Genomic DNA, 26,967 nt, shown 5'->3' with positions numbered 1-26,967 from the left:
CTCTCCCTCTTAATTGTGTGCGGAGATATGGGGATAGGTTGTTTGTCCTTAACCTTGAATATTTCTTCCCTTGCATTTACTTTCCCATTCACAGTTGCTTCACTCTAGCGGGAAGAAGAGGGTGACTAGTTTAAGTGTAAAATGACACCATAGTGAACAGGATATCCATGCAAAATGATGGGGGAGAAAAACCTGACCAGAGATTTCAGAAATAAAATAAATAAATGAGCCCTGTTGATGACAATCTTATTGGTAGTAATTGTCTCTTTAAACTATTTTTTGTTTTTGTTTTGTTTTTTGTTTTTACAGTTGCTGCAGCCCAAGCAATAGCAGAAGAAAGAAGAAACCAAAGTGGTATTAGCCCTGTTCCAGTCCAAACTGCAATAAACCTACAGACTGCAACTAAACCAGGTGTAATCTCTGACTACTGTTGATCTTAAAAGTTTCGTTGAGTTGACAGGGTTGGATAGGACTGTTCTGAAGCGCCTTTGCTTTCTCCCTTTAGAGAACTCAGTAACTTTTGGACATCACTCAGGCTTCCACTCTTGCTCTTCCCAGGATTCAGTTAGTGCAGCTTGCCCACTCTGAGTAGGGCAGAACAGTGAAGACAAATTAATTTTTGTGCTCTGTACTCTGCTCTTGTTGCCAGTTCACTTCCAGGTGCAATTAAGGGTTTTGGTACTGTCTACAAAAGACCCACATGGTCTGGGCTCCACTCAACTGAAAGACCATTCTCCCCTTGGCTCTTCACAACATGCGGTTTTTATAACTGTAGCACTTCAGCTAATTGTATTTGTGGTAACCTTTGTGGGAGCCAGAGACAGGTCATTCTTGGTCACAGCCTCTCACCTCTGGAATTTACACCTGCCAGAAATATGGGCTGTGGTTAGAGCATAATGCAGGGCCCACCTCTTTGTTTAGGCTTTCTATTAATTTTATGGTTTGGGACATTTAATCTTATGTCTGGTATTTGCTGGTCCTCTTAAGATTGTTGGATTGGTTATGGGGTGGGGGAGTAGGAGTTCCAGAGTACGTGCTTCCTGTATCGGAGGAAAAGCTTGTTAGTACTCTTCTAACCTGCATAAAGTACATTATACCATGGTGAATGGGTGCCTTTCTCAGAATGAGTTCAATAATCATTTCAGTAATCTATATTTAAAACAGCTTGTTTCTTTTTAAATCTGTGTTCTAAATGACTGACAATTACAAACCCATTTTTTTTGACAGTGATAGATGGCTCCACTCTGAGAACAGAAGAAAGACAAAGACTAGCCCGGGAGCGAAGAGAAGAGCGGGAAAAGCAAAATGGTATATTCACGTTTAATCATATGTTAAAATCATATGTATTAATGCTTGTGGTATCAGTTACATACAATGCCACACATTAGTTCTTTCCCAAAGTCTTCTTGTCTTTGTGTATACAGGCATTCTTCTTAAACTTCCACTTCCAGCCCATGTGGGGTAGATTACATAGTGGTAAAATGTTAGTGGCCAATCTTTGCAAGCACCCAGTCCCCACTAGTACAACCCACCAATGCTGTGGTATTGGTGAGTGTGAGATTTTGAGAAAAGTATCAGGGTAGACAAAGGACCTTTGACAGATTTCTGTGTTTATATTGTGTATAGAATACCATTCAGACAATATTATTGATGATCCAAAAATGTTTGGCCATCTGAACTGCTTGATTGCCTTCAACATATCTCTTTTTTAAGATTCTAGAAAGAATAAAAGGCTCCTGGATTGAGTCCTTATCAAATACATTTATATTGCACTTCATTTTAGATAAGAACCCAGGGTCTCATCCAGGAAAAGTTGTATAAATGTGGGCCATGCATCTACAAGTTTGGTAAAGCTCAGAGATACTGCATACTAGTACAGTGACTTATCCATTTAGTTAACATCTTCCTGCTGACCTCAGGCTTCTCTGCCATTGTGTTCAATTTTGGGCTCATTTATTTTATTGTGGGCTTGCCTTTAAACTGTACAGTAATTTCCAGAAGTATGTTGTGGAAGATTCTGAACTTTTGAGAACGTACATGTAGTCTGAACTCTGATGTGTCAACTGCCATGTTTTCTCATTTTCTCATTCAGTGATTTAGAATTTTTTTTATTATTAGATATAAATGGGTGGGAAATGTGACACAGAAGCCCATATTAAGTTTTCCTCTGATGCCCAGCTTCCTAGTGAGGCTTTAATATTAAGAACATACCGGGTCAGACCAAAGGTCCATCTAGTCCAGTATCCTGTCTTCCAATAGTGGCCAATGCCAGGTGCCCCAGAGGGAATGAACAGAACAGGTGTCGCTCATTCCCAGCTTCTGGCAAACAGACTAGGGACACCATCCCTGCCCATCCTGGCTAATAGCCATTGATGGACCTATCCTCCATGTATTTATCTAGTTCTTTTATAAACATCCTCTGGCAAAGAGATCCACAGGTTGACTATGCGTTGTGTGAAGAAATACTTCCGTTTGTTTTAAACCTGCTGCCTATTAATTTCATTTAGTGACCCCAGTTTGTGTGTTTTGAGAAGGAGTAAATAACACTTCCTTATTTACTTTCTCCACACCAGTCATGATTTTTATAGATCTCTATAATATCACTTCTTAGCCATCCCTTTTCCAATCTGAAAAGTCCCAGTCTTATTAATCTCTACTCATATGGAAGCCGTTCCATACCCCAATCATTTTTGTTGCCCTTTTCTGAACCTTTTCCCATTCCAATATATCTTTTTTTGAGATGAAGCGACAACACAGTATTCAAGATGTGGCCATACCATGGATTTATATAGAGGCAATATGTTATTTTCTGTCTTATTATCTATCCCTTTCTTAATGATGCCCAGCATTCTGTTCACTTTTTTGACTGCTGCTGCACATTGAGTGGACGTTTTCAGAGAACTATCCACAATGACTCCAAGATCTCTTTCTTGAGTGGTAACAACTAATTTAGACCCCATCATTTTATATGTGTCGTTGGGATTATGTTTTCCAATGTGCATTACTTTGAAATTCAATGTTGATAAATGCATTATGACAGCACCGCAAATGCATGCATAGCATAAGGCATGTTCTCTATGAACTTACATACAGATCATAAAGTGTAAAACTTCAGAAAAAGTTCCAGTCTGTTCCCAGAGCTGGGGACACAATGGAATAGAAGGTTAGGTCACATGCAACATTATTTGATTAAGATGTAAGATTAACTATACATCTGAATTAGATCAGCTAGAATGTTATGTTGTAGAGGTGGACTAATATGCTTTTCACGTTTGTCAATTGTAGTATTTTGTGAATACTTCTTAAAGTTTGATTTAAGTTTACTTATTTAAACTTTTTTAACATGAATAGCTGCCAAAGAAACACAGATATTTGAAAAGGAAAAAAAAGCAAAACTCCAGTATGAAAAACAGATGGAAGAAAAGCAGAGAAAATTGAAAGAACAGAAACAAAAAGAAGAACAGAGAAGAGCTGCAGTAGAAGAAAAAAGAAAACAAAAAATAGAGGCGGAAAAGGTACTGTTCATGGCTATTCTGTAACATTGTGAAAACTGTCTAAATTATATCCTTATTATGAAATAGATTAGTTAAGGAGAGTATAAAGTACATTGATCAGTTGTTCTTTTGAAAGTTGTTGGAATTCCTACTCCAGTATTCAAAGCACACAAGTTACCTTTTTCAATGGTGATCCATTATTTAGTCTCACAGTTAATTCCAGTCAGTCCTAGCTCTCCCTGTACCAAAGGGAACACTAGCTAGTTATCTTAGTTTGTTCTTAATAATTTTTAATATAGAGTGTGAAAATATCCCTGACATTTTAACTTTGATTTTGTAGACAAGTTTTGCTGTGTTTTTAGTAAACTAACATGGTTTCCTAACTTGATGTGTTTTCCACTGGGTTCTGGCTGGTTCCCACTGTCTCAGTTCTCCTATGTTACTACTCATGGTGCCTTCTTTTGTGCTGCTGATCACAGACTACTCTTTCTGCCTTATATAGTTATCCTCTGCAACTTTGAACTATGTATTGGCCATCCTTTTATGACTGTCACTTTGTCCTCCCTCTGACCTAATATGGGCATTCTGCACTCTTAGAAGCATCATCCTACACTGGTTGCGCTTACATTTTGTGCCATTTTCAGTTACCCGATGTTCCTCTTGTGCATGTTTTGTGTGCAACTCTTTAACTTGAATGCTGTTACGCTCGTGTTATTTGAGGATAATTAAGTCCCAGGTGTTTCAATTTAGCAGCTAAAGAAATAATTTACATTGCTGAAAAACAAGCAAAAATATTTGTCCTGTACTGTTGGTGATTCAAAATGGAATTGCAGTCTAATGGAACTACATCTCTTGGAACACAAAAGCACTGTTTTTAGCTTCAGACTTTCTCCAAAGAAAGTTTAGCCTGAAGGCAACACCAGTGGCTATTGGTGAAACCATTTATTTGATTATCAGGGAAACAATCCCTGACAAATCAGTGTCTAACTGATATTAACCTGAGCTTTACCAGATCCTCTCCTTAGAAGAGGATCAGACGCTGACATCTACACACACAGAACCTAGCACCTGGGAGAGTATCTTCTAGTTTTGCCTAATGATGAGACTCTCAACCATACAAACGGCGTTCAACCAGGAAGTGAAGGCAGGGGCTGGATAATGAGAAATATGATCAGAAAATACTTTACTTTAAAATAAACTGATATTTACCAATAAGAACGGCCATACTGGGTCAGACCAAAGGTCCATCTAGCCCAGTATCCCGTTTTCCAAAAGTGGACAATGCCAGGTCCCCCAGAGGGAAATGAACAGAACAGGTAATCATCAAGTGATCCATCCCCTGTCATCCGTTCCCAGCTTCTGGCAAACAGAAGCTAGGGACACCATCCCTGCCCATCCTGGCTAATATCCTCCATGAATTTATTTAGTTCTTTTATGAACTCTGTTATAGTCTTGGCCTTCACAACATCCTCTGGCAAAGAGATCCACAGGTTGACTGTGTATTGTGTGAAGAAATACTTCCTTTTGTTTGTTTTGAAATCTGCTGCCTATTAATTTCATTTGGTGACCCCTAGTTCTTGTGTTATGAGAGAGAATAAATAACACTTCCTTATTTACTTTCTCCACACCAGTCATGATTTTATAGACTCTATCATATCCCCCCTTAGTCGTCTCTTTTCCAAGCTGAAAAGTCCCATTTTTATTAATCTTGCCTCATATGGCAGCCGTTCCATACCCCTAATCATTTTTGTTGCCCTCTTCTGAACCTTTTCCAATACCAATATGTCTTTTTTGAGATGGAGCGACCACATCTGCACGCAGTATTCAAGATGTGGGCGTATCAAAGATTTATATAGAGGCAATATATTTTTTTCGTCTTATTATCTATCCCTTTCTTAATGTTTCCCAACATTGTTTGCTTTTTTGACTGCCGCTGCACACTGAGTGGATGTTTTCAGAGAACTATCCACAATGATTCCAAGCTCTTTCTTGAGTGGTAACAGCTAATTTAGACCGCATCATTTTATGTATAGTTGGGATTATGTTTTCCAATGTGCATTACTTTGCATTTATCAACATTGAATTTCATCTGCCATTTTGTTGCCCAGTCACTCAGTTTTGAGAGATCCTTTTGTAGCTCTTCACAGTCTGCCTGGGACTCAACTATCTTGAATAGTTTTATATCATCTGCAAATTTTGCCTCCTCACTGTTTACCCCTTTTTCCAGATCGTTTGACATAAATCATTTAAGACCTCTTCCTCCACTTCAAGATTTACCAAGCACAATGGATGGTAAAGGACATAGCAAACCACATTTTTTCATTCTTTGTTTCATGTTTTAGCCAAATCATTTTTGATTAGTCACCTCCCACAGGTAACTTAAAAAAGGAATCACCATAGAGAGAACAGATGGAAGAATTAGTTGCGACCTGTATGAAACTAATCATGAAAGTATCATTACTAAGATTTAAAAATATTATTCTGTTTAATGACAATAATTAAGACTCAAGTGCATTGTTACCAGCTATGCAAAATATATAGGTTGCGTGTGCAACAATACTTAGATTGTAATCTTTTTGAGATACTGTCATTATGTTGATGCAATTGGCCCTGATCCCCGATTGGAACCTTTAAATTCTCCTGCAATAAAAATAATTAAAAGAATCTCAGTAACAGTGTGTTCTATAGATCCTTGTCTAGATACTTTGGTCATTGATACCTTAGAGATCTGTCCACATGGATGTGATTACAGGATAAGGATCCTAGATTGTACCAAAAGTCAGTAAAATAAACCAGATTGGAGTTGCTGTCTTATCTGTCTTTAGACATAGATAATCTACACTCCAAAGAATATTTTTCTGGAAAGCTTTGCATGGCAAACAAGACCTCCTGTTTCTTCAGAGCTTGGGGCATTTTTAACCTTTCCTTCCAAGTTTTTTGTCACAGAAGAAACTCCAAAGTGCATGCAAAGACTTTTTAGTCTGTGTTGTTATGAAATTCATGTTACGGGAGAATGGAAGCCTTCTGTCCCAAGGAGAGAAAATTGTTTGGATAACTGGTCCCTTGGTATCTTGTAGCGTGTTGGTGATAAATACTGACGAAGGAGCTCTCAACCGTAGCTATTCCAGGATATGACTCTGTTGTTGATCTTCATAGCCAGGCAGTCCCATATGCTTATAAACCCTGAGGATGGTGAAGAGGAAGTCTGTTAAAAAGTGAACTGTGTAACCCTTTTTATATGATAGGACTGGAGTTTAGTGTTCTGGGATTTGTTTTCCTTCTCCACCAATTGATACGAATACCTGAGACGGGAGAGAGCTGTACTCTAGTGCTGTTCCAGATGTTAGTCATGTCAGCAATTATTGCTGAAGTCCAGAGTTTACAAGTAAAAACACACTTTCAGCTTGTCATAAAGTTTTCCTTCTAAGTTTTACCTTCTTTTGGGTCCATTCTTGCTTCTATTGAAGTCGATGGCAAAATTCCTTCATGTTTAGAGAGATGAGTTAATGTTTGTATAGTTCTTTGAAAAGTGTCCTTAATATTTGTTAATGCAGACTTTTAAACAGTTTTTTTTAAATGTACTTTATTTAGATATTTCAATAAGCAACAGTATTTTCTGTCAGCAGTTGTGCTTTGAAGTTCATGAGTTCTCTTCTTACAAGAGAATTATTTTTCTAAAAAAAAAAAAAAAAAAAATCTTCTAGCCAACATTCTAACTTCCAGTGGGATGTTAATTAAAGGTCTTCTTTCACAGAGAAAGATCTCTACTAGTTTACTTCAAATATTTTTAAGATTGTTTAATATATGAACATTTGAAAAAAATTATAATTTATTTCAGGAGAATTCTGAAGTTTCATACCCTAATGGTTGCTTTGTTGGAAAACTAGAATTAACAGTTTAAACACTTGAGATTTTATAATCCTTCCTCCCATTTTATATTTATGCAAAAGTCTCTAATAATCAAGACACCTGTGGATAAGTGTTGTTGTTCTCTATAATATATCTGAACTGATACATAGTCGCTACAGCAGATTCTTGATCAAATGCACTTTGAATGTTAACCCTAAAAGTCTAATTTCACTTCAGTGTAGCACATCTCTGTATGAAATATTAGAGGAATATTTGTGCATTATATTAAAGTGATTAATTGGTGTCTTCAGCCTTTTTGCACATTAAATTTGTTTTAGAATTAGTTATGGTCACATGGTGCAGGTAAAACAGATGTTTTTGATAGATTTCAAGCTCTTCGGGGAAGAAAGATTGTTTTGTGTTGAACATAGTTGTGCTTAATAATGGTTTATATAGCCTTATAGAGAGATTATTTTGTACTAGGAGCGATATGAAGCAGTTGTGCATCGTACCTTGGAGCGGAGCCAACGACTGGAAACACGACAAAAGAGATGGTCATGGGGAGGGTCTGTAACTTCAAATTCAGACAGCAAGACTGGTAAGGGTAGCTAAAATTTAGTGCATTATGTTGATTTATAGTGTTGTCGCATTTATAATTAAGATGCCTTGAAGATTAATTCAAAAGTAGTATTTATAATTCTGTTTTAATTATTTCTATTTAATACTGTTATTGTTTAATATAATGAATATGCAGCTATGACATGTAAAATGCCTTGAAAATGCATCTTTTAATAGACTTGCTTTGAATACTAATTGATGATGCTCCATGTTTTAAATAGAGGTTAAATGGGTAAGATGGCACAGGGGTTAATGCTCAAACTTTTCAGCTCTGGAGTCCGCGTTGAATCCCACCTGAGGTTACACATTTTAAATGTACTTGGTCTCAAACAGGTCCTTATTAAACCATCATGTAATTTGACGTAATTAGCAGTTTCTGCTGATCAGAAGCCCAACATTAGAATAGTAGAACAGGATGACCTGCCTCCTTAATCACTTATCTATAATTTATAGGAAAAAAACTGTATGATCATGGGGGACTTGAGTTTGAATGACACATGCTGAAGGTCTCATGCTGGACGTATTAAAACATGTTTGGAATTTCTAAACATTATAGATGAAAATTTCCTAACTCAAAAAGTGTTGTGGCCAACACAGGGGAATTCTTTTAGACCTTGTCCTAGCAGATAAAGATGAACTGAACATAGAACTAAAAATTAATGGCAGTTTAGGTACAAGTGTTCATGACTAGATCACATTTATAATATACAAGCAAAATTAAGTCCAGACTAGTAGTATGTATACTTGGTCCCTTCTTAGGTCAAGTTTCACAAAGCTTGAAAATAATTATGAGCCAGATCAGCTGGGAGGAAGACTTTGATCTGGAAACTCTGAATGATAACAGGGAATCATTTAAGAACACAAAAAGCCACAATCCCATAATTGAGGAAAATGGCTGTGCTGGTTAACCAATCCGCTTTAGAAGGGAAGTGAAGACAGCTATTTAAAAAAATTAAATTAATAATATTTAACAAATGGAAGAAAGGTGAAATTGATAGTAATGCATATAAATCAGAAGTTAGGAATTGTAGAAAATTTATAAGGGAAGCAGAAGGACACAGAGGGCTTGTCTACACTGCAACATCGTTGACAAAACTTTTGTCTTTCACAAGTACTTAAAAAAAGCCCCCCCCCCCCCCCCCCCACGAAAGACAAAAGTTTTGCTGACACAAGTGACAGTGTGAATGTGGCTTTGTCGGCAGGAGCGCTCTCCTGACGACAAAGCTAATGCCACTCGCGGAGCTGGAAGTATTTTATCAGCAAAAGTGCCGACAAAATACAGAGAGAGCGTTTACACACGCTGACTTTTAGAGACAAGGCTGTGTAGTGTAGACAAGCCCAGAGAAATCTATGGCCAGCAGAGTTAAGGACAATAAGGAGTTGTTTAAATATATTAGGAACAAAAAGAATCCTGACAAAGGAACTGATAAACATAACAATAATGCAGAAAAGGCAGAAGTGTTCAATAAATATTTCTGTTCTATACTTGGGGGAGTGATAAATAATGAAGAGGACAGATCACTGATTCAGAGGAATCTGAATCGCTTTATAAGTTGGATGTAAGCAAACAACATGTGTTTTAATATGGCTAATTGTATACATTTAGAAAAAAATATATAGGCAATTCCTATGGGGTGCGGGACCTGGCAAGCAATGACTCTGAAAAATATTTAGGGGTCATGGTGGATAGTCAGCTGAACAAGAGTTCCTAGTGTGATGATGTGTGCTAAAGAGCTAATGCGATCCTGGGATGTGTAAACAGGAATCTTGAGTAGGTGTAGAGAGGTTATTGTACCTCTGTATTTGGCGATTGCTGCTGGAATACTGTGTCCACTTCCTGGGTCCACAATACAAGAAGGATATTGATAAATTAGAGAGGGTTCAGAGAAGACCCACGAGAATGATTCACGGATTAGAAAACAAACCTTACAGTGATAGACTCAAGAAGTTTGGTCTATTTTGCTTAATAAAGAGAGGCTAAAGGTTGACTTGATTGGTCTAAGTTCTACATGGGAATCAAATATTTAATAACTGGCTCTTCAATCTAGCAGAGCAAGGTGCAACACGATTCAATGGCTGGAAGTTATAAAGCTAGACAAATTCAGACTGAAAATAAGGCATACATTTTACAGTGAGGGTGGTTAACCATTGAAATAATTTACCAAGGGTTGTGGTCAATTCTTCATCACTGAGTGTTTTTAATTCAGGATTGGATGTGTGTCTGAAAAAGCTGCTCGAGGAATTATTTGGGGCAGTCCTATGGCCAGTGTTATGGAGGATGTCAGACTAAATGATCACAATGGTCCCTTCTGGCCTTGGAATCTATGACTGAAATGAATTGAAAATAATGGGAACTGAAAAGAGGTCTTCACAATGCATGGCACTAAACATGATCAGGCCCTGACTTTCCTGAGCAATAAAAACATGTTAAGGGAAAATCAAACTTGGTGTAGTGAGCTATTAATAATAATTTCTCAATTTCCAGTTGAAGAGAGGGAGGTTGTAAGGACAGAGATACATGCGAGTCAATGGGAATTTTAAAAGTGGCTGTGCAGAAATAAAAAACATACCTGAGCTCACTTTTGTTTTCTACGCTAGTGTTGGAATTGTTTCAAAAATACTCAAGGTGGAACTAATTGTGGTATTGGCTGTCAGGCTGTATCTAGAGCTTAAGTCCTATAAAGTGTGTGTTTGTTGAAATAATGATTACCTTAATTATAAGTATTATTTCCACTTTCCCCGTGTCTCTGTTATATTAATTACTGTCCAGCCTTGTGATTTATCTTACAAACCTTGTTCTTCTACAGAGCCACAGACTGCAGATGAAGGTGGAGCTGGTAGTATTGATTTCCAAAATGGCCTTTTGCTATTACTTTACGCTAACCACTAACCTTTTGAACTGGAATTCTCACTTTCACTGACTGGAGTTCAGGGGAGTTACTTTTATATAGCTCTATTGCTGGATCTGGGCCAGCAGGGCTCAGAGCACTGCAGAAGCAGCACACTTGGTCCTCTGTGGAGAGCATGCCCTACGTATTTAACAATCCCCCCCAGCCAATTAAGGTGGGCCTTTCCATTGATGAGCTCATCAGCAAATCTGAGACAGGGTATTATCTGCGGTTTAGTGCCTCAAGGATGAGGATATAAAGCATGGGAAAAATTGGGAGATCTTTCTGGCTCCGGGTATATGCTGAATGTATATTAATATGGTACTCTGTAAACCAGAATTTTATAACCAGTGATTTGTTTGCAAACAGTTTAAACCATAGCTGGAGAAACTCTCCAGTGCACGAATTTGGTACATTTCAATGATATAGTACAAACAAATATATAGGGGAGCCTTTTCCTTTAACTACATTTAATTTCTGTGGAAGGAGTTTGCAAAAATAATGAGTGACAGTTTATTCCAATGAGTGATAGTGATTCCAAACTTTTAACATTCATTTTCCATTGACTTTCTAGCACCTTCCATGGAAGAGCATGAGACACACTCATAGACTAATTTATAAGCAATTCAAATGGTTTCTAAGGCCAGGTCTACAATTGAAGGGCTTTGGTGGTATATTATACTGGCAAAAGCACTTTCAATGTGGACACCATTTACAGCAGCCAAACTTGTTTTTGCTGGTATAGTTTATTCCAGCAAAATAATTGCCTGGTAGAACTGCATCTACACTAGACACTCTTGCCGGCACATCTGCATCCATCAGGGATCATGTATCTTCATGTCCTTGAGCGACATAGCTATGCTGGGAAAGGTTTGGTGTAGACCTGGCCTATGTGTAATCAGGGATATTTATTTTTTGTAACTGAGGGCTAAAATGACAGCCCGCTCATCTGAGACCCAGCTAAGTCTATGAGCACTGAAAAATCTGTGCATGCTCGTAGCTATACTAATCTAGTCCAGCTGTCTCCTAATGCTGACAATCTGAGGCTTGAAAACTCAATGAAAGTTTAACTGAGCATGATTTAACTGCCAGAGCTCATTCTGGCAGCGAGAGCACATTTTTTCCCTCTTCTCCTGCTCCCCTCAGCATGGATTGGCAGTTTTCTCCAAAATTAACCAGTTTGATGGGATTGGTTCACTTCTATTAAACATGTCATCCTGAGGTACTTGTATTAATTCCAGTTGTTTCCCACGATCTGAAAAATGCCTAACGTTGTGGTTGCTATAGTATTATCACATTATTGATCAATAATGTTTCAATTTCTCTAACAACATCATTATAAGAGAGTTATAGAATATTTGCAATATTCTCTTCTGTCTGTCTGTTCATGTGGCATATTCAGAGATTGGTCTCCCAGCATATTTAAAAGTGGACCAACCTAAGCTATTCCAGATACTGCAGAAAAGCCTTCCGTGTTTAGTAATTCATGATCCAAGAAAATGTAGCCCAACAATCTTTCTTTCCAGGCACATTCTGTCATGATCAGAACTGGTTTCATGTGAATATAAATATTTAGAACTCTTGATCAAGCAAGGTAAATCTCTGGCTGAGATAGCAGTAGATTCACAAGTGTACTGAAAAGTAAACCATCATAATCAGACATTTCAAGAACATCCGGAAGATCAAATCCTATATACGGAAAATATTGTACATTGAGATAATGCACATGATTCAGGATTACTCCCCATTGGTGGTTAGAAATTAATAAAAAACAAACAAAAAAAACCCCACAATCAAGCATTTTACAGTAAAAGCTGTTTTATCCGGTATGTTCAGGGACTGGGGGGTGCCGGTAAGTGAAAAATGCTGGTTAACGAAGAGGCAGGGAGTTTGGGTGGGGGGTGTGTGTGTGTGCGTGCTCTGGGAGGGAGTTTGGGTGCAGGAGAAATGCCAGTTTATAGAGCTTTCCGCTTGGTGCAGGGTTAGATTCTGTTGTCAAGAAGCCTGGGAGAAATGGCAACATTGCATAATAAAATACATAGAGTATTTGACAGCAAAATCCCAGCAATTGAGAGAAGTTCCCTATCACAAAACCAGATGATGAAGTGCCTGAGAGACTAAGGTGCATGCCATTAGAGAATATGATGGTCACCAGACATGAAGTTTGATGTCACACTCTAGTATCCGTGTAGGCCCCGTGTGCACATTGAAGAAATAGCCTGGCATTATGTTGCACGCTTGTCTCAATTCTTGCAATTTTTCATATATAAATGATTTATAACTTTCTTTTTCCAAAGAAAATCCTACAAACACAGAACAAAGTCATACCAATAATTAAGAAACCATTGATTTGATACAATGAAATTTTTCTCAGATAATTCCCTAGGACCTCAGAAGCAATTCTTCATGCTAATGGCCAGACTAAATAATTGACGCCATCTTATCAAGTCATTAAAATTGTGTCAGCCAGACAGGTTAAGTAGGGTTCGTTACACCCACCGTTTAGGATTCTAACTTAAAGCTTTCTTGCAAATGGAAATGCAAATACCATGTACATATCTCTTGTTCCTAATAAGGTTTAGTTTTACAATGTTATATATCATTCATACTCAGTTGACTTTTTGATAACAAGTTCATGTGAATAGTCCGGCTATTGCTATGTGTTTTTGAAAATCCGACCCTTAGCACATATCCTATATTTAAAAAAATAATAATAATAAGGAAAGGGAATTAGCAAGGAAGTGATAGAAAATAACTATTAGTGGATGTAATTTCCTTTAGAAAATTCCTGAAATTCATCTAAAAACTCCAAAAGCCGTTGCAGCTATCCCAGTTCTCTGTCATCTTCCCTTATAAAATAACCTTTGTGTCTGCCTTAGAAAAAGTATCCCAAACTTAAATCTTCATTTCTGGCATTTATTATTCAGGTGCTAGGCCGTAGATATTTCAAATCATGCTGTGGGAGTGGAATGTCCTAAAAAAGGAAACTTCTCTTCTTTCTCATCTGCTCTTACTTTGCTGTCTTTTCGCACCTCCTTAAAAGAGTTTCTTGGTGGATCAGAGAGGGTAGCAATGTAGCAATTCTGGGGTTTGTACACTCCCATACATACATGCAGGCCAATCCAGTCAAATTCTCATATATTGGCTGATTTTAGAGGAAACAGCCATAGCATGTTGGGGAGCCTTTTGAAAAGGGAAAAGAAGCTCCTTCCAAGGTTAGTAACCCTATTTTCCCTTTAGTATGGCTTTATTTGCTAATAAGTTAACCAGCTTTGCCATTAACATTTGATATGCATGCAACATAATGTGCAGAATTTTACCATGCTGGTTTGTGCTACGTTTAGCATGCACTACCAGGAAATACTTACCTACCTCAAAGGGATTTGTGATTTATGAATTGTTTTGTAAAGCGCTTTGAGATCCTTGAGTGGGAAGTACTGTGTAAAAGAATCGGAGCAGAATTGGAAATGGCTTTTGGGAAGTAATACTTACACTTCCAAATTTATCCCCAGAGAAATATGTTAAAGGCACTTTTTCTGACTGAAGATAAATGCTAAAATAAACGTTTCTTTCTGCAGCCAGCAAACGTTCCACATCCACAGCAAACCTCAAACAAACAGAAGCTGTCATGAACAAACGTTTGTCATCTTCTGCAGCACTTCTAAACTCTCCTGATCGGAGTAAGTGTTTTGGGGTTTTTGGCGGGGGTTTCTTGGGGGTAGATAATGTGTACTGTTTCTCCAACCTGTTTGTTAATTCATTGCTCATGTGATCTCAAATGCATTTCACCCAATTTGTTAATCCAGCAAACTGTGCAGGTTTTTGACCCAATCCTTGGTTGTAATCTTTACCATTACTCTCCTGCTGTAACACAAAGATCACTTTTCATATTTCTAGGATTCAGTTTTATTAAAGCCAAATCTTGGTGAACGATTTATGAATTAACCATTTCACACCAACTCTAAGGGTTTGAATGCCTTAAATCACAGACTTAATTTTAGATAATACTAAACATAGTAATTGGGGTTTTTTTAAAATCGCACAGAAGACAACTACCGTATATACTCGTTCATAAGCTGAATTTTTTTTAGTAAAAAAGGGAAGCACCAGAGAAGGGGATCGGCTTATGAATGGGTATAGAGAGAGAGAGATGGGTCACAGCCCCTCCCCCCAACAGAGGGAGCAAGGAGAGGCAGCACAGCCAGCAGAGAAAGAAGGGAAGAGGCGGGGCCAGAGTCTCTCCACTTCTGGCCACGCTGCTCACCCCCCAGCCTCCGAAGCAGCTGCAGCTCCGGGGCTGGCAGGCCGCAGCTGTGGCCACCCAGCCCAGCCCACCGGAGCACGCTGCGGCCATGCTGCCCATCCCAATGGAGCAGCTCCAGTAGGGTTACCATACGTCCTCTTTTTCCCGGGCATGTCCGGCTTTTCGGCAGTCAAACCCCCGTCCGGGGGGAATTGCCAAAAAGCCGAACATGTCCGGGAAAATGGCGGCTCTGCTCCTCCCCGACTCTTCGGCTCTGTTTAAGAGCCGGGCTGCCCGAGCGCTACCGGCTTCGGGCAGCCCCGTGCCTCCGGACCCTGCGCCGCCGGAGCCCAGGAGGGGAAGTGCCCGGCTGGGGGCACAGGGTCCGGAGGCATAGGGGCTGCCCAAAGCCCGAGCGCTACCGGCTTCACGGTTTGCCCGGCAGCCTCTAGACCCTGCGCCCGCAGCTGGGCGCTTCCCCTCCCGGGCTCCAGCTGCGCTGGGCAAGCGCCGGCTGGGGGCGCAGGGTCTGGGGGCTGCCTAGCAAACCCTGAAGCCGGTAGCACTGGGGCAGCCCTTTCCCCCTGGCTGGGAGTGGAAGGGAGGAGGAGGCGGAGTTAGGGTGGGGAAGGGGCGGAGTTGGGGCAGGGCTGGGGGTGGGGAAATGGGCGGGGCCAGGGCCCGTGGAAGGTCCTCTTTTTTTATTTATGAGATATGGTAACCCTAGCTCCAGCCAGGTCAGAGACATCCTCCCCTGGCCCTCCCCAGATAAGGTGGGAAGGGATGGGATGGGGAGAGTGAGGGCCCTGGGCTGGGGTGAGGTCATGTGGGGGGTGGTCACAGGGGTTACTCCCCTGACTCCCAGCTTCTCCCCCCCAGTTGCTTTCCCGGCCCGTCAGGATAAGCAGCTGGCGCGCCGGGACACTTTGTTTACTTAGGTTTACCTCCTCCGCAGGCACAGTAAACAAACCATCTTGGCCCCCCAACGGCTTATCCTGATGGCCCGGGAGCAAAAGTTTGCTGACCCCTGAATTATAGGGTCGGCTTATGAACGGGTTATAAAAAAAATTTCCATTTTTACTTATCCATCTTGCGGGGAGGGGGTCAGCTTATAAACGAACCGGCTTATGATCGAGTATATACGGTATTTTCCTGAGTGAAATAGATTCAAATCTTTGGTTGCATATTCACAACAACAGAAAATTTGCATCTTGGCATTAAAATCTGTAGCATGGCCCTGAACTCATGTTCTACATATTGTAGAGCCCTGATACCTTGTAAGATGTAGAATTGTATTGTAAAACGGGCAAAAAAGTGTGAAAATTCTGCTGTTCCCTTTTTCACGTTGACCCGAGGGCATTGCGGTTTCATGGGACGTATCTTCATACTAGCCATGCAGAATGCCTATACCATTAGTTCCAATGTAGTAAACCAGTGGTTTTCAACCTTTTTTTCATTTGCAGACCCCTACAAATTTTTGAATGAAGGTGTGGACCCCTTTGGAAATCTTAGACATAGTCTTTGAAACCCCAGGGGTCTGTGGACCACAGGTTGAAAACCACTGTATTAAACTGTTGCACCTTACAAACTCTATAATGATGTACATACGTTTTTTTTTCCAGAATAGAGCATTGCTTGTTTTCTTGATGTTTATCTTTGTTCTCTCCAAAACCCTGGGGTAAACACTGCTGAGCCTACTACTGCTGAGGGACGTAATCAACCTGAAATCCAGTCAGTTTTTAAAAATTAGTTGCTGATATAACACTTGTTCCAGTGTCCCCCTGCAAATTTTTGTGGATTTACAGTCCTATTTTATATTTTTAAAAGGTTTCTCCAGTTGCTGTGTAAAATCATACCAATAGGGGAAATACTATCAAATGCATAAAGTAAACAAATGGGGGAAAATGGAATTATTTTTTCTCCTTTTTTCGTTATAGGGAACATAAGTGTTACGGGTAGCATTAAGTACGTTTTCAGACAGAAGCGATTTATTTAAAAAAAAAAAATGAACAAGCACCAGAAAATATTACCAATAATGCTATAGTTCTGTGTCTGACTGCAATCCTCTTATGAAGTACGTGTCATAATGCCTTTTCCAGACCGAAAAGTTGATAGTAACACTAGGAAGGTCGCTAATCTGCTTTTAGAGGAGAAAATTAAAAATTAATTCCACCACCACAAATAACGTCCTTTTTCTTTTATGTTCTTGAGGCTAAGAGAGATCTCTCTGAACTCTCTGCAATGCTATGCTAACACGTTTAGAAGGCAGTCGTGGTGGACTGCTTCCCTCCTTCCAGAAATTACTATCCCTTATTGTTACAAAAATCATGCATAAATTGAGGAGAAAGGATAACATTTTTTTCTGAAGCCTAACATGAAGACAGATTAAGGGCTCAATCCTGCAAACCGATATACATGTGGGTAACTTTACACGTGTGATTATCCCAGTTGAAGTCTGGGACTACTCGTAATTAGAATTATTTATATATATCTGTGTTTGCAGGATTAGGCTCTAGGTATGAACCAGAAGCAAAGAGGTTTATGAAATTCTGGTTTATATGCACTCTAACACAGAAAGGAAAACACATTTAATAAATTATCAGCCAAAAGGGATTGCTACTAAACCTACTGCCGTTCTGTAACAGAAACTCTGACAGAGCAACTTTCTCCAGTATTTTTGGGAAACCCTATTATATTAAGTGGCTTAAGAGAAATCCGAGAAATCATATAATCCTACAAATGGGCTGGAAGTCATCAATTCCAGCCCTGTGCTCTGTGGCAGGACCAAGTAAACCTAGACCAACTCTGACAGGTGTTTGTCTAACCTGTTCTTAAAAACCTCCAATGATGGGGACTCCACAGCCTTCCTTGGAGGCCTATTCCAGAGCTTAACTACCATTCTAGTTGGAAAGTTCTTCCTAGTATCTAACCTAAATCTCCCTTGCTGCAGATGAAGCCCATTACTTCTTGTCCTACCTACAGTGGACATGGAGAACAATTGATCACCATCCTCTTTATCACCACCCTTAACATATTGGAAGACTTTTATAAGGTCGCCCTTTGGTCTTCTTTTCCCAAGACTAAACATGCCCAGTTTTTTCAATCTCTCCTTAAAGGTCAGGTTTTCTAAACCTTTCATCATTTTTGTTGCTGTCCTCTGAATTTTCCCATTTGTCTACATCTTTCCTAAACTGTGGTGCCCAGAATTGGACACAGTACTCCAGCTGGGGCCTCACCAGTACCGAGTAGAGTGGGACAGTTACCTCGTGTGTCTTACATACATCCTGTTAATATACCCCAGAATCATATTTGCCTTTTTTTGCAGCTGTATCACATTAATGACTCGTATTCAGTTTGTAGACCACTATAACCCCCAGATACTTTGAAGCAGTACTACCATCTAGACAGTTATTCCCTATTTTGTAGTTGTGCATTTGATTTTTTCCTTCCCAAATGAAGTACCACAGCAGTTTCAGAAAATGAAAACAGTAGGGGCTAATTATTGCAAATCACTCAGGTTATAACACTTCCAGAGAGATATCATGTACTATGGAGGCTTGCATAGTCTGGTTCAGACTGGATTCTCCAGATATCACCAGACAAAGATAGGACTTTTAGATAAATAGCCAGTGCTTAAACTGATTCGGGGCCTTCTTTCTGGTTCTGGATCTAAGATGGATGAACTTGTAACCACAGGGAAAACCCAGTTGTGGGTTTTGAAGGACTAAAACCTACTAAAGCCCTAGGTTGGAGTTGTGGGTGACCTGTGGTAAGCTTTTTACATGCATGAAGGTTCTTGTATTGTTTTAATGTTTTCTTTGTAATGCTTTTACCTTAAGAATAAATATGAATGCCTAGAAGGAGCTGTGTAGTATCTTGTAATTGCGGGCAATACATTGGTAATAGCCATCTGAGAGAAAAGGAAAGCACAGATGCTGGCCTTTTAGGGAGTCTGGCTTGGTGGGGATATCACAGTGTAAGGTAGGGAGCTGTATAGCCTCAAAATCTCTGGTTACAAGGGAGTGAGATGTGGGTCTCTGCCCAAGAGAGGTGATGGCTGAGAGCCGGAAATCTTAAGTGGGTGCCCTTGGTGGACCACAGAGTAGGAATACCGGTTCAATTGCCTTGAAACGGTGTGAATATTCAGACTCTTTGGGGGAAATGTCCAGGGCTCACCTTTATTTTCTCTAACAACGAAGAGAGGTTTAGATCAAGACTCCAAGATTCTGCTCATACCAGCTGAACAGGTCAGAGCAATTATACACTCTTGATCTGGCTTCCAGAGAGCAGCTAGTCTTTGGGTGAATGATGCATGGAATGTGCACAGCTCTTCAGGTTCTGCTGCAGCTCTTCTGTGTCCCATCACAGCTTCAGAGAGGTGCCCACCTAGGATGGTTGTAACTTGTGTGCTGGGTCCAGTCTGATGCATTGTCATCTGAGATGCTGTTTAAAAAAAAAAAAAAAAAGTTTAATCTGATTTAACATTTTTTCTTTATTAGCTACTTTAACCATACTTATGTAGAGAAAATATGAAATACGAGATTTCAAGTTCCTCCCACCACTAGAACCCATCTGTCAAAATATAACAACCATTTTGCACATTGAGATGTGCTTTCAAAGCGGTTTTGTTCTATGTAATAGTATAATTCAGATTAACCTTGTTTTATGCCTTTAAGACCTATATGTATTTATGTAGAACTTCGGTTTTAAGCACTCTTTATATTCCTGATAATACTGGCCAGATAGATATTTTTATACTCTTAAATTGAACTGATTTAAAAACAAGTTAATCAAACACATTTTTCTTCAGTTCATCTAGAACCTTATCATATACTTCTTTATTGAATCTTGATTGATTCATGTGTCTGTCTGTCTCTTTATTTCTTGTTAACAGAAATTTGGAATATAGATTAGAAATTTAAGGATTAGAATGATTATTTGTGCACTCCAATTATTTGAGGATGCACTTTTTATTTCTTGCCACAAGGTGGTTCTGTATGGTTCATAAATCAATCAGATTTGATTACGCTGCTATGACTACTGTATGTAGAAAAGAGGGGTCCGTGGTTAAAGGAACACTTTAGGATGCTATATCAAATGTAATGACGTAATTTGCACTTTCACTTACAGGTACCACAAAGAGAAGTGCTTCATTAAACAGACTGAGTAACAAAGTTTCTCTGCAGTCTGAGCAGCCACCACCAAAAGGTTCACAGGTGGAACAGAAAGGTGCAGGAAACATTTTTTTAATAGGGGATAGCAACTTGAATATTATTTAAATTGTGTTTAAACTGAAATTTCTAAACTTTGTTTAGAAATACTTTCACTCTGAACAGCATAGACTATTGTGCATATAATATGACCATTTGGACTTTGGTAGCATTACGCACATACTAGCTATATCAAACATTGTATCCAGAATTCTGCTGTTTCTATATGCAAGTGTTTTTTCTCTGAAGCTGTACTTGGGGTGGGTGAGAAGTAAACCAATACGTACAACTTGTGTGGCCGAAGTTTTGCATAATGAGTAACAATTCTGGTTAATAGGTATTTTTGGCAAAATATAATTTTTTAAAGAAAGGGAGTGGGCAATTCAGAAAATCAACTATGCAAGTCTCTTGTTAAAAATAATATTCCTTTGCACTTGGTCTCTAGGCGGAACAGAAAAGAAGAGGAGCACGTCTTTGACTAGAATAAGTAGTAAACCTCATTCTTCTACTGAACTAGAGAAAGTGAAAAAGGAAGAAAGACCAGGTGGTTAGCTATTTATAAAACTAAATCCTAATCTTGCTATTTAAAAGCAATGCACAGTGAAATTGGATAGGATTACGTTACTTGAGTAGTTTCTTCTGGTTCCTCTACATCTGGAAACTTAGTGAGAATTCTAGTTATTTAGTAGTAAAGATTAAACTCTTTAAATTTCTTATCTCTGACAAACAAATCCTTTCGGGTTTTTGTGAATTATACTTAATCATGCTAGAAGTAGGTGAGCAAAACCATTACATATACAAGTCAAAGAGCTAAAGCTTGGAAAGATAATCTTGGTAAATTTAAGATAAAGAAATCATTTCACTTAAAACGTTAATATTTTTTCCTGTATCTTATTCTGTATGGCTTTAAAAGCTCTTAGTTTTTCAGTTTACAAGCAACTTCTCTGTTCCTGCTGGACTGAGTTTAGTGCCCCCAATTTAGGGGGAAAATCTGTTCTCATTTGTGTCTCTGTTTTTCTTTTTACATCCATCCTTAAAGTACAAGACACTTCTTCATTAAAAACTTCTTTCTAATAACTATTTTCTACTTGAAGCTAATGGATGCCAGCTTCTTTAACAAACATCTCCCTTTCAATTAACACATTTGAAATTTTCCTTCTTAACAGCTCTTGCCCTGATAAGAAACTAGAGTAGAATGCTTGGAACCCTTTTTCATATTGAGTTGACAATGATTACTATATATGTGAGCTTGTGTGTGCAAATAAGACTTAACAATAGCTAACAACTGTTGGCAATAATCTGCAAGGTTTTTCTCTAGTTTGTGCCACCAGTCTGTTGTAATATCCTCTGTTGCATCCTGACTTCCAATGAATATAACCTCTGCAAAGCTGAATCCAAAGGTTTTGACTTATTTCAGCACTCCATCTGTGTTTTCTGTTTGTTTGCATATCATTCTCTGCATGTAACAATTAGTAATAAGTCACGGACAACAAATGCAATCATATCTGATTGCAATGTTTAATCCTGCTATACTATTACTATGTATTTCCCTCTTCATTACTTCAATATTTTCTTCTGAAAATGTTATGATTTGCAACAGTACTCCCAAAGCTCCTTTTCTCTTTGATGCTTGCTTACTTCATTATATGACTTCATGTTGAATCCTTTTTGGTTTGTTCCCATCATTCAGCTCGTCGCTCTCAGATCAGTCCTCTGGAGAGTAATGTAATCAGTCGCCTCCTCGCCCCCACACAGGCCTCCTTAGCTAGGAGTAAAAGTGCTGCTACATTATCGGCTGATGGACAAGATCCCTCAGGTAACAGGAGTGCAGTAAAAGCCTGAAAGTGATAGTAGTTGCTTTCAAAGCAAGAGTTGATATGACAGTTGCTAACTATGTTACCTTTCAGCACAATTCAGACATTTAGATAACACATCACTATGTATAATAATACTTCACTAACATTTACTTTAGTAAAATAAATGCAATACATATTTTATGTTGCATGTTTATTTTGCGATTTCATAGAATAGTATTGGCTTTTAAACTACAATACCAGTTCATTCATTCTGCAGAGAATTGTATACTGGTATTTATTTTTGCACTGAGCTGTCTCTGAGATCTGCATTTGAATTTAAGTGACGGCTTAGGAGGAGGAACTGGAAAACTAGTAACATTTCAAAGGAGGCCTAAGAGACTAATAAGCATGGGGCATAAATTGACTTATCTGAGGGAGAGCAAATTTTTCAGCTAAAAAGTTGGTGGAACAAGACGACTAGGTTACTTGTGACGTTTATTGAATCTAAGAAAGTTCCAGTGAAAGTACTATGTTCAATGTAAAGTTAATGTAATGCGCACCTAGCTGGAGTTCATTCCCCCTGTTCTTTTTTTAATCTTTCAACTCGCAATCAACATATTTTTTTTTGCCTTTTATCCTTTCAAATGCATTTCTCCATCTTTATTTTTTTAGTATAACTTAAGCTAATTAACTGACCTCACTAATAGTGACGAAACTTCTACACTGCTGACCTGATATAATCAATCCTTACCTTTGCTGATTCAAAATTTATGCTCATGTTTTTGCACAGCTATTTGTGTGCATTTTATTTTTCCACAAAATGTTTTACTTCACTTCATATGAGGGAAATCTCTTGTTTTGTACTGATAGCCAGGAGGTGGCTCTGACTCAGTGTTATTCAAACAAAGGTTCAGGACTTTTGCTTTAACTATCAGCAAGCTTATCGTATTTTCAATAGCATTAACACTTAATTTCAGTAATAATCTCCTTGCCCTATTCTAGTTCAAATTATTGGTCATAAGAGTGCAGTTCTCTCTACAAGAATGCCGTAGATAAGAGTACAGTGATTAAGAGCTAGCATCTGTCATTAGATTTTTGTATCCCTAGATATTTTAAAATCTTAGATATGCTAGTTTTAATCTATTTGTAAATATCTCCATTTACATTACTATATACACTTCATAGATGAGTTGTATATTATATATGCACTACTTTGTTTAGTGAAGGATCCATACAGTGATCATATTTTCTCATCACATCTTAATATATGTGAAGAGGCTGACAGTTTTGGAGATGGTTAAGTAATTATAATTGTCTATTAACCCTTTACACTTTAATCTTGTTTTGTTAATGTGAATAAAGTATGTGGTTTGGGGGGAAAAGTAAAAATAAGCAATACTGTTATATGGCAGCTGATATAATAAGGAAGTGCATAAAACAAGGTTAAAATACTTGATATAGTAACTGCAGTTTGTCACACAATGTTTTATGAAAAATCATTCCATGTGGTTGGACGAAACAAAACATTTTATAACTAGCGCGGCATTATCTACGCATTGTGAAGCATTTGTGAGATATGCTTCTTCGCCCTGTGCAAGGGTTTGGCCGTCAGAGTTCTGTTAGTCTAGAAATAATCATGACAAGATACAGTTTGACTAAATTGGAAACTACATTTAGGTATTGAAAGTTTAATGTAGACGTTGTTTGGAAAAGCACTTTATTTTTTTTTTAAGCTACACTTGACTGCTGCTTTCGGAATGGTTTCATTCTTGGTGCTGTGGCTCTGAACTCCTAATCTTGTGGTGATGGTGTCTGGTGTCCATGACCTGTTGCAATGTGCACTTCCAGTGGTGTTTTCTCTGTTTGCGTTCTAACACACACAATCTCTCTCTCTCCCTCTCTCTCTCCCTCTGTCCTTTTTTCCCTGTTCTGATGCTGTGCACTTGGTTCTCTGTTTTTGTCTTGTCAAATTCCTAACTTTATAGAATCTCACCTCTGTCCTCGTTCAGCTTCGGCCAGTTCCATCAGTTCTCCAATCCAAACGCCTAAAGTGCCTGTGCGCAGCCGTAGCATCGACCGATTGAAGACCACTGTATCTTCATCTGACACCAGCTCTCCAGAATCCACACAGGTCTGTTGAAAAGTTCCTTTTACAAAAGGCTTGTTTTTTTCTTTTTTTGGACAGGTCAGGTTAGGGGCATGTTATAACTGTTTGCAATCCTAGTCAGCTGCACTATTTACTGCACCAGAGCACCTAAATGTTAAATTTCTTTATTTTGCATTGTAGATAAACATAGTTGGATAATATCCCAAAATACTATTGTAATGATAAGAACAAGTTGACATTTCTTTTAAAAGTTTTAATAATCTTTGGTTACTAATTATGCAAGTTAGTAAAAATAATTCCAAATGGAAGAATAGGTATACTAAAGAGTCACTTTTTTTCCTTAAAAAAGAGAGCTTTATTTTAGGGTGTCTCCAAACCAAAATTTCAAACACCCCAGAATTTCAGGGTGTTTAAAGCCAAACCTAAATCAGCCTGGATCTAGACTGTGCATTTATCTTTATATTCTACTCATCAATATCCCCAGGTTCAAACATCCTGAGACTTTGGGATGTTTGAAATCTGGATATGAATTTTGTGGAATGAGCTCCTCTGTATTTTCAGGGCATGCTGTTGATTATAAATCCTAAAGCCTCATTAATATAACATTACTAGAGCCATGTTCAGGAAGATAAAGGAAAATTCAAGCGTATCTTAATGTGACTAGTAAATATTGTGATGACAGCGCTTCTACATTTCTCTGGTGTCTTCAACATATTTTAGAAGGTGTACATTACCGCTGTTTTTGAATCCGATTAGAAATCGGCGACAGAAAAGCAGTCCTTAAGTCCTGCTGGGAGGCGCCCTCCATCGCCATCTGCGTCAGCTCGTAGAAGATCTCCGTCCCCTGCTAACTTGGCAAAACGTCCTTCATCTCCCTCTACAGTTAGGTATGTTTAAATCTGTGTTCATCCTAAACCACATTCAGAACAAAATGAGCACTACTTCCTGTGCCACAGGTTTGGTGTCCTGATACTGTCCAGTATGAATGCAGAAGGTGCATATTGTTGCTACGTATATAAAATCAGTTAATACTTCAGGCTTTCAGTGAAGCCTTAATAAGTGTTCCTTTCTCTGCAGACAAAATCAAAAGGCCCGTCCACCTTCACCTAGTGTATTGAAACAAAGGCCATCATCCCCCACTACAGTCTCCAAACCAGCACCTATTCAACGCCTGCCTCTCACACCAAGTGTTGTGAATATTACCAAAAAGAAATCTGAAATGGAATGCAAACCAAAGGACAAGTGCGAAGAAGGAGCAGGACAAGAGCATGGCACTTCTCCAACCTCTGAGAGGGAAACTGTCGCAATTGCTGCAAAGACCAAAGAAGGTAGGAGCCTTTAAGTGATCCACTTGTCTATTCCATTTATCTTGATGGTGGTCCACTACAGTTTGAAGTTTAATTATGGTAATTACCTATAAATAGCATTAAAGAGATCGATCTTTGGAAGTATGCAAAAAAAATTTAAAGCAATCTAGAAGAAACTTAAATCTTTTGGAATGGACGCAAATTATGTTCCTGACTGCTTGTAGACACTAAAGATGACTTGGCAATTCCCGAAAAAGTCCTAGCCAAGTTCCATCTCCTTCCTAAATTTCCCCTGCATCTCTGGTTTCTTACAGTATTCTTCAAAGTGAGGAAGGGGTATCTCTATGGTTGAATAAGAGCACTTGGAGTCAGGGTATCTGGTTCTATTTCTGATCTTTCCACCAAATTCTTGTGTGATCTTGCTTTATGCCTTTCTATCTGGAACGTCTCTGTGCCTTGACTTTTACATGTGTAAAATGGAGATTTATGAGTATTTGTAAAATATTTAGAACTTCTTGGAGGGAAGGAACTATAGAAGTGAAAAGTATTAATATTCAGTTCCTGTAGTTTCACTGAATACAACTGAATAGTGGTTATTCTACCCAAGAATTGACAGCATTTCAGGGATGAGTGAAACAATCCCTTTATACTGTAGTTTGTAAAACAATTTGTAGGGGATTTTGGGATGCTTAAGGTTAAAAGATGTTATTTGCAAATTGTTAATTATACAGTAGCTTTATAAATTGCTGGGTTATACCATATATAGTAGTCAGTTCGTTTGACTAGAGAGCTAAAGGTATTGACTTTTAATCTTGTTTACAGTGCAACTTCTAAACTAAATCCTATTCCGCTTTGTACATTAGAAATACTGGATTAGATTCTCAAATCCGAGACACACATGCAAAGTGATTTCAAATAGCAGGAAATGCATACAAATTAAAGCACACACTTCGAAACCTTGTTCTGTAAATCAGATACCTGTGAAATTGAGCCAGCTATCACTTTAAAAATTGCATGCATATGCCTTAGCCAGGAGGAAAAATCAACTGCTCATTCATTGTAGCATACATGAGACCTAGCTTCCAAATGGTTACAGACCTGCCTAAATTTTGATTCCAATGTATGTGCAATCGCCACAGCATCAGGAGACAATGGGCATCACTGCCACACAGAGGAGAATGAAGCAGACATACTTCTCCCAGGTTGGAAATAAATCTCCTGACCCCATTCATTGTGCCAAAAGAGCACATCCTCTACCCCCCCAACCAGGAAGAACACCCTCTACAATCTCCAGAAAAGAATCTGGGAAAGACTTCTGATGAGGTATCACATGCACTTCTCTGTGGAGAAGGTCATAGGGGAAACTTAACAGAAAAAGGAGTTTGAACAGGCAACTGGTGGCGATACTGAGGGTGAAAATCCTTCAAATACCATGGGTAAGTGGGATCATATGCC

At 38.7% G+C, this 26,967-nt stretch overlaps 1 protein-coding gene across 4 annotated transcripts in view; it reads left to right on the top strand.

Moving 5' to 3' along the window:
* Positions 1-314: 314 nt before the first annotated feature.
* The window catches only part of MAP7D3 (MAP7 domain containing 3), a 44,512-nt gene continuing 17,859 nt past the window's right edge, over positions 315-26,967 (top strand). For 3 of the 4 annotated variants that reach the window (XM_034781350.1, XM_034781349.1, XM_034781348.1), the window contains exons 1-11: positions 1,234-1,308; positions 3,352-3,515; positions 7,827-7,941; positions 10,769-10,798; positions 14,428-14,529; positions 20,223-20,321; positions 20,748-20,846; positions 21,993-22,118; positions 24,084-24,229; positions 24,962-25,092; positions 25,283-25,533. In XM_034781350.1, the coding sequence (XP_034637241.1) occupies positions 3,414-3,515; positions 7,827-7,941; positions 10,769-10,798; positions 14,428-14,529; positions 20,223-20,321; positions 20,748-20,846; positions 21,993-22,118; positions 24,084-24,229; positions 24,962-25,092; positions 25,283-25,533 (1,201 nt within the window). In that variant the 5' untranslated portion in view covers positions 1,234-1,308; positions 3,352-3,413. Of the gene's footprint in view, positions 412-1,227; positions 1,309-3,351; positions 3,516-7,826; positions 7,942-10,768; positions 10,799-14,427; positions 14,530-20,222; positions 20,322-20,747; positions 20,847-21,992; positions 22,119-24,083; positions 24,230-24,961; positions 25,093-25,282; positions 25,534-26,967 lie in introns of those variants that run through there. The other variant, XM_034781351.1, reaches the window with a different exon arrangement.

Source organism: Trachemys scripta, chromosome 9, assembly GCF_013100865.1.
Source record: "Trachemys scripta elegans isolate TJP31775 chromosome 9, CAS_Tse_1.0, whole genome shotgun sequence".
NCBI lineage: Eukaryota > Metazoa > Chordata > Testudines > Emydidae > Trachemys > Trachemys scripta.
Note: the sequence above shows the minus strand (reverse complement) of the source record. Positions and strands in the feature narration are given on the sequence as shown.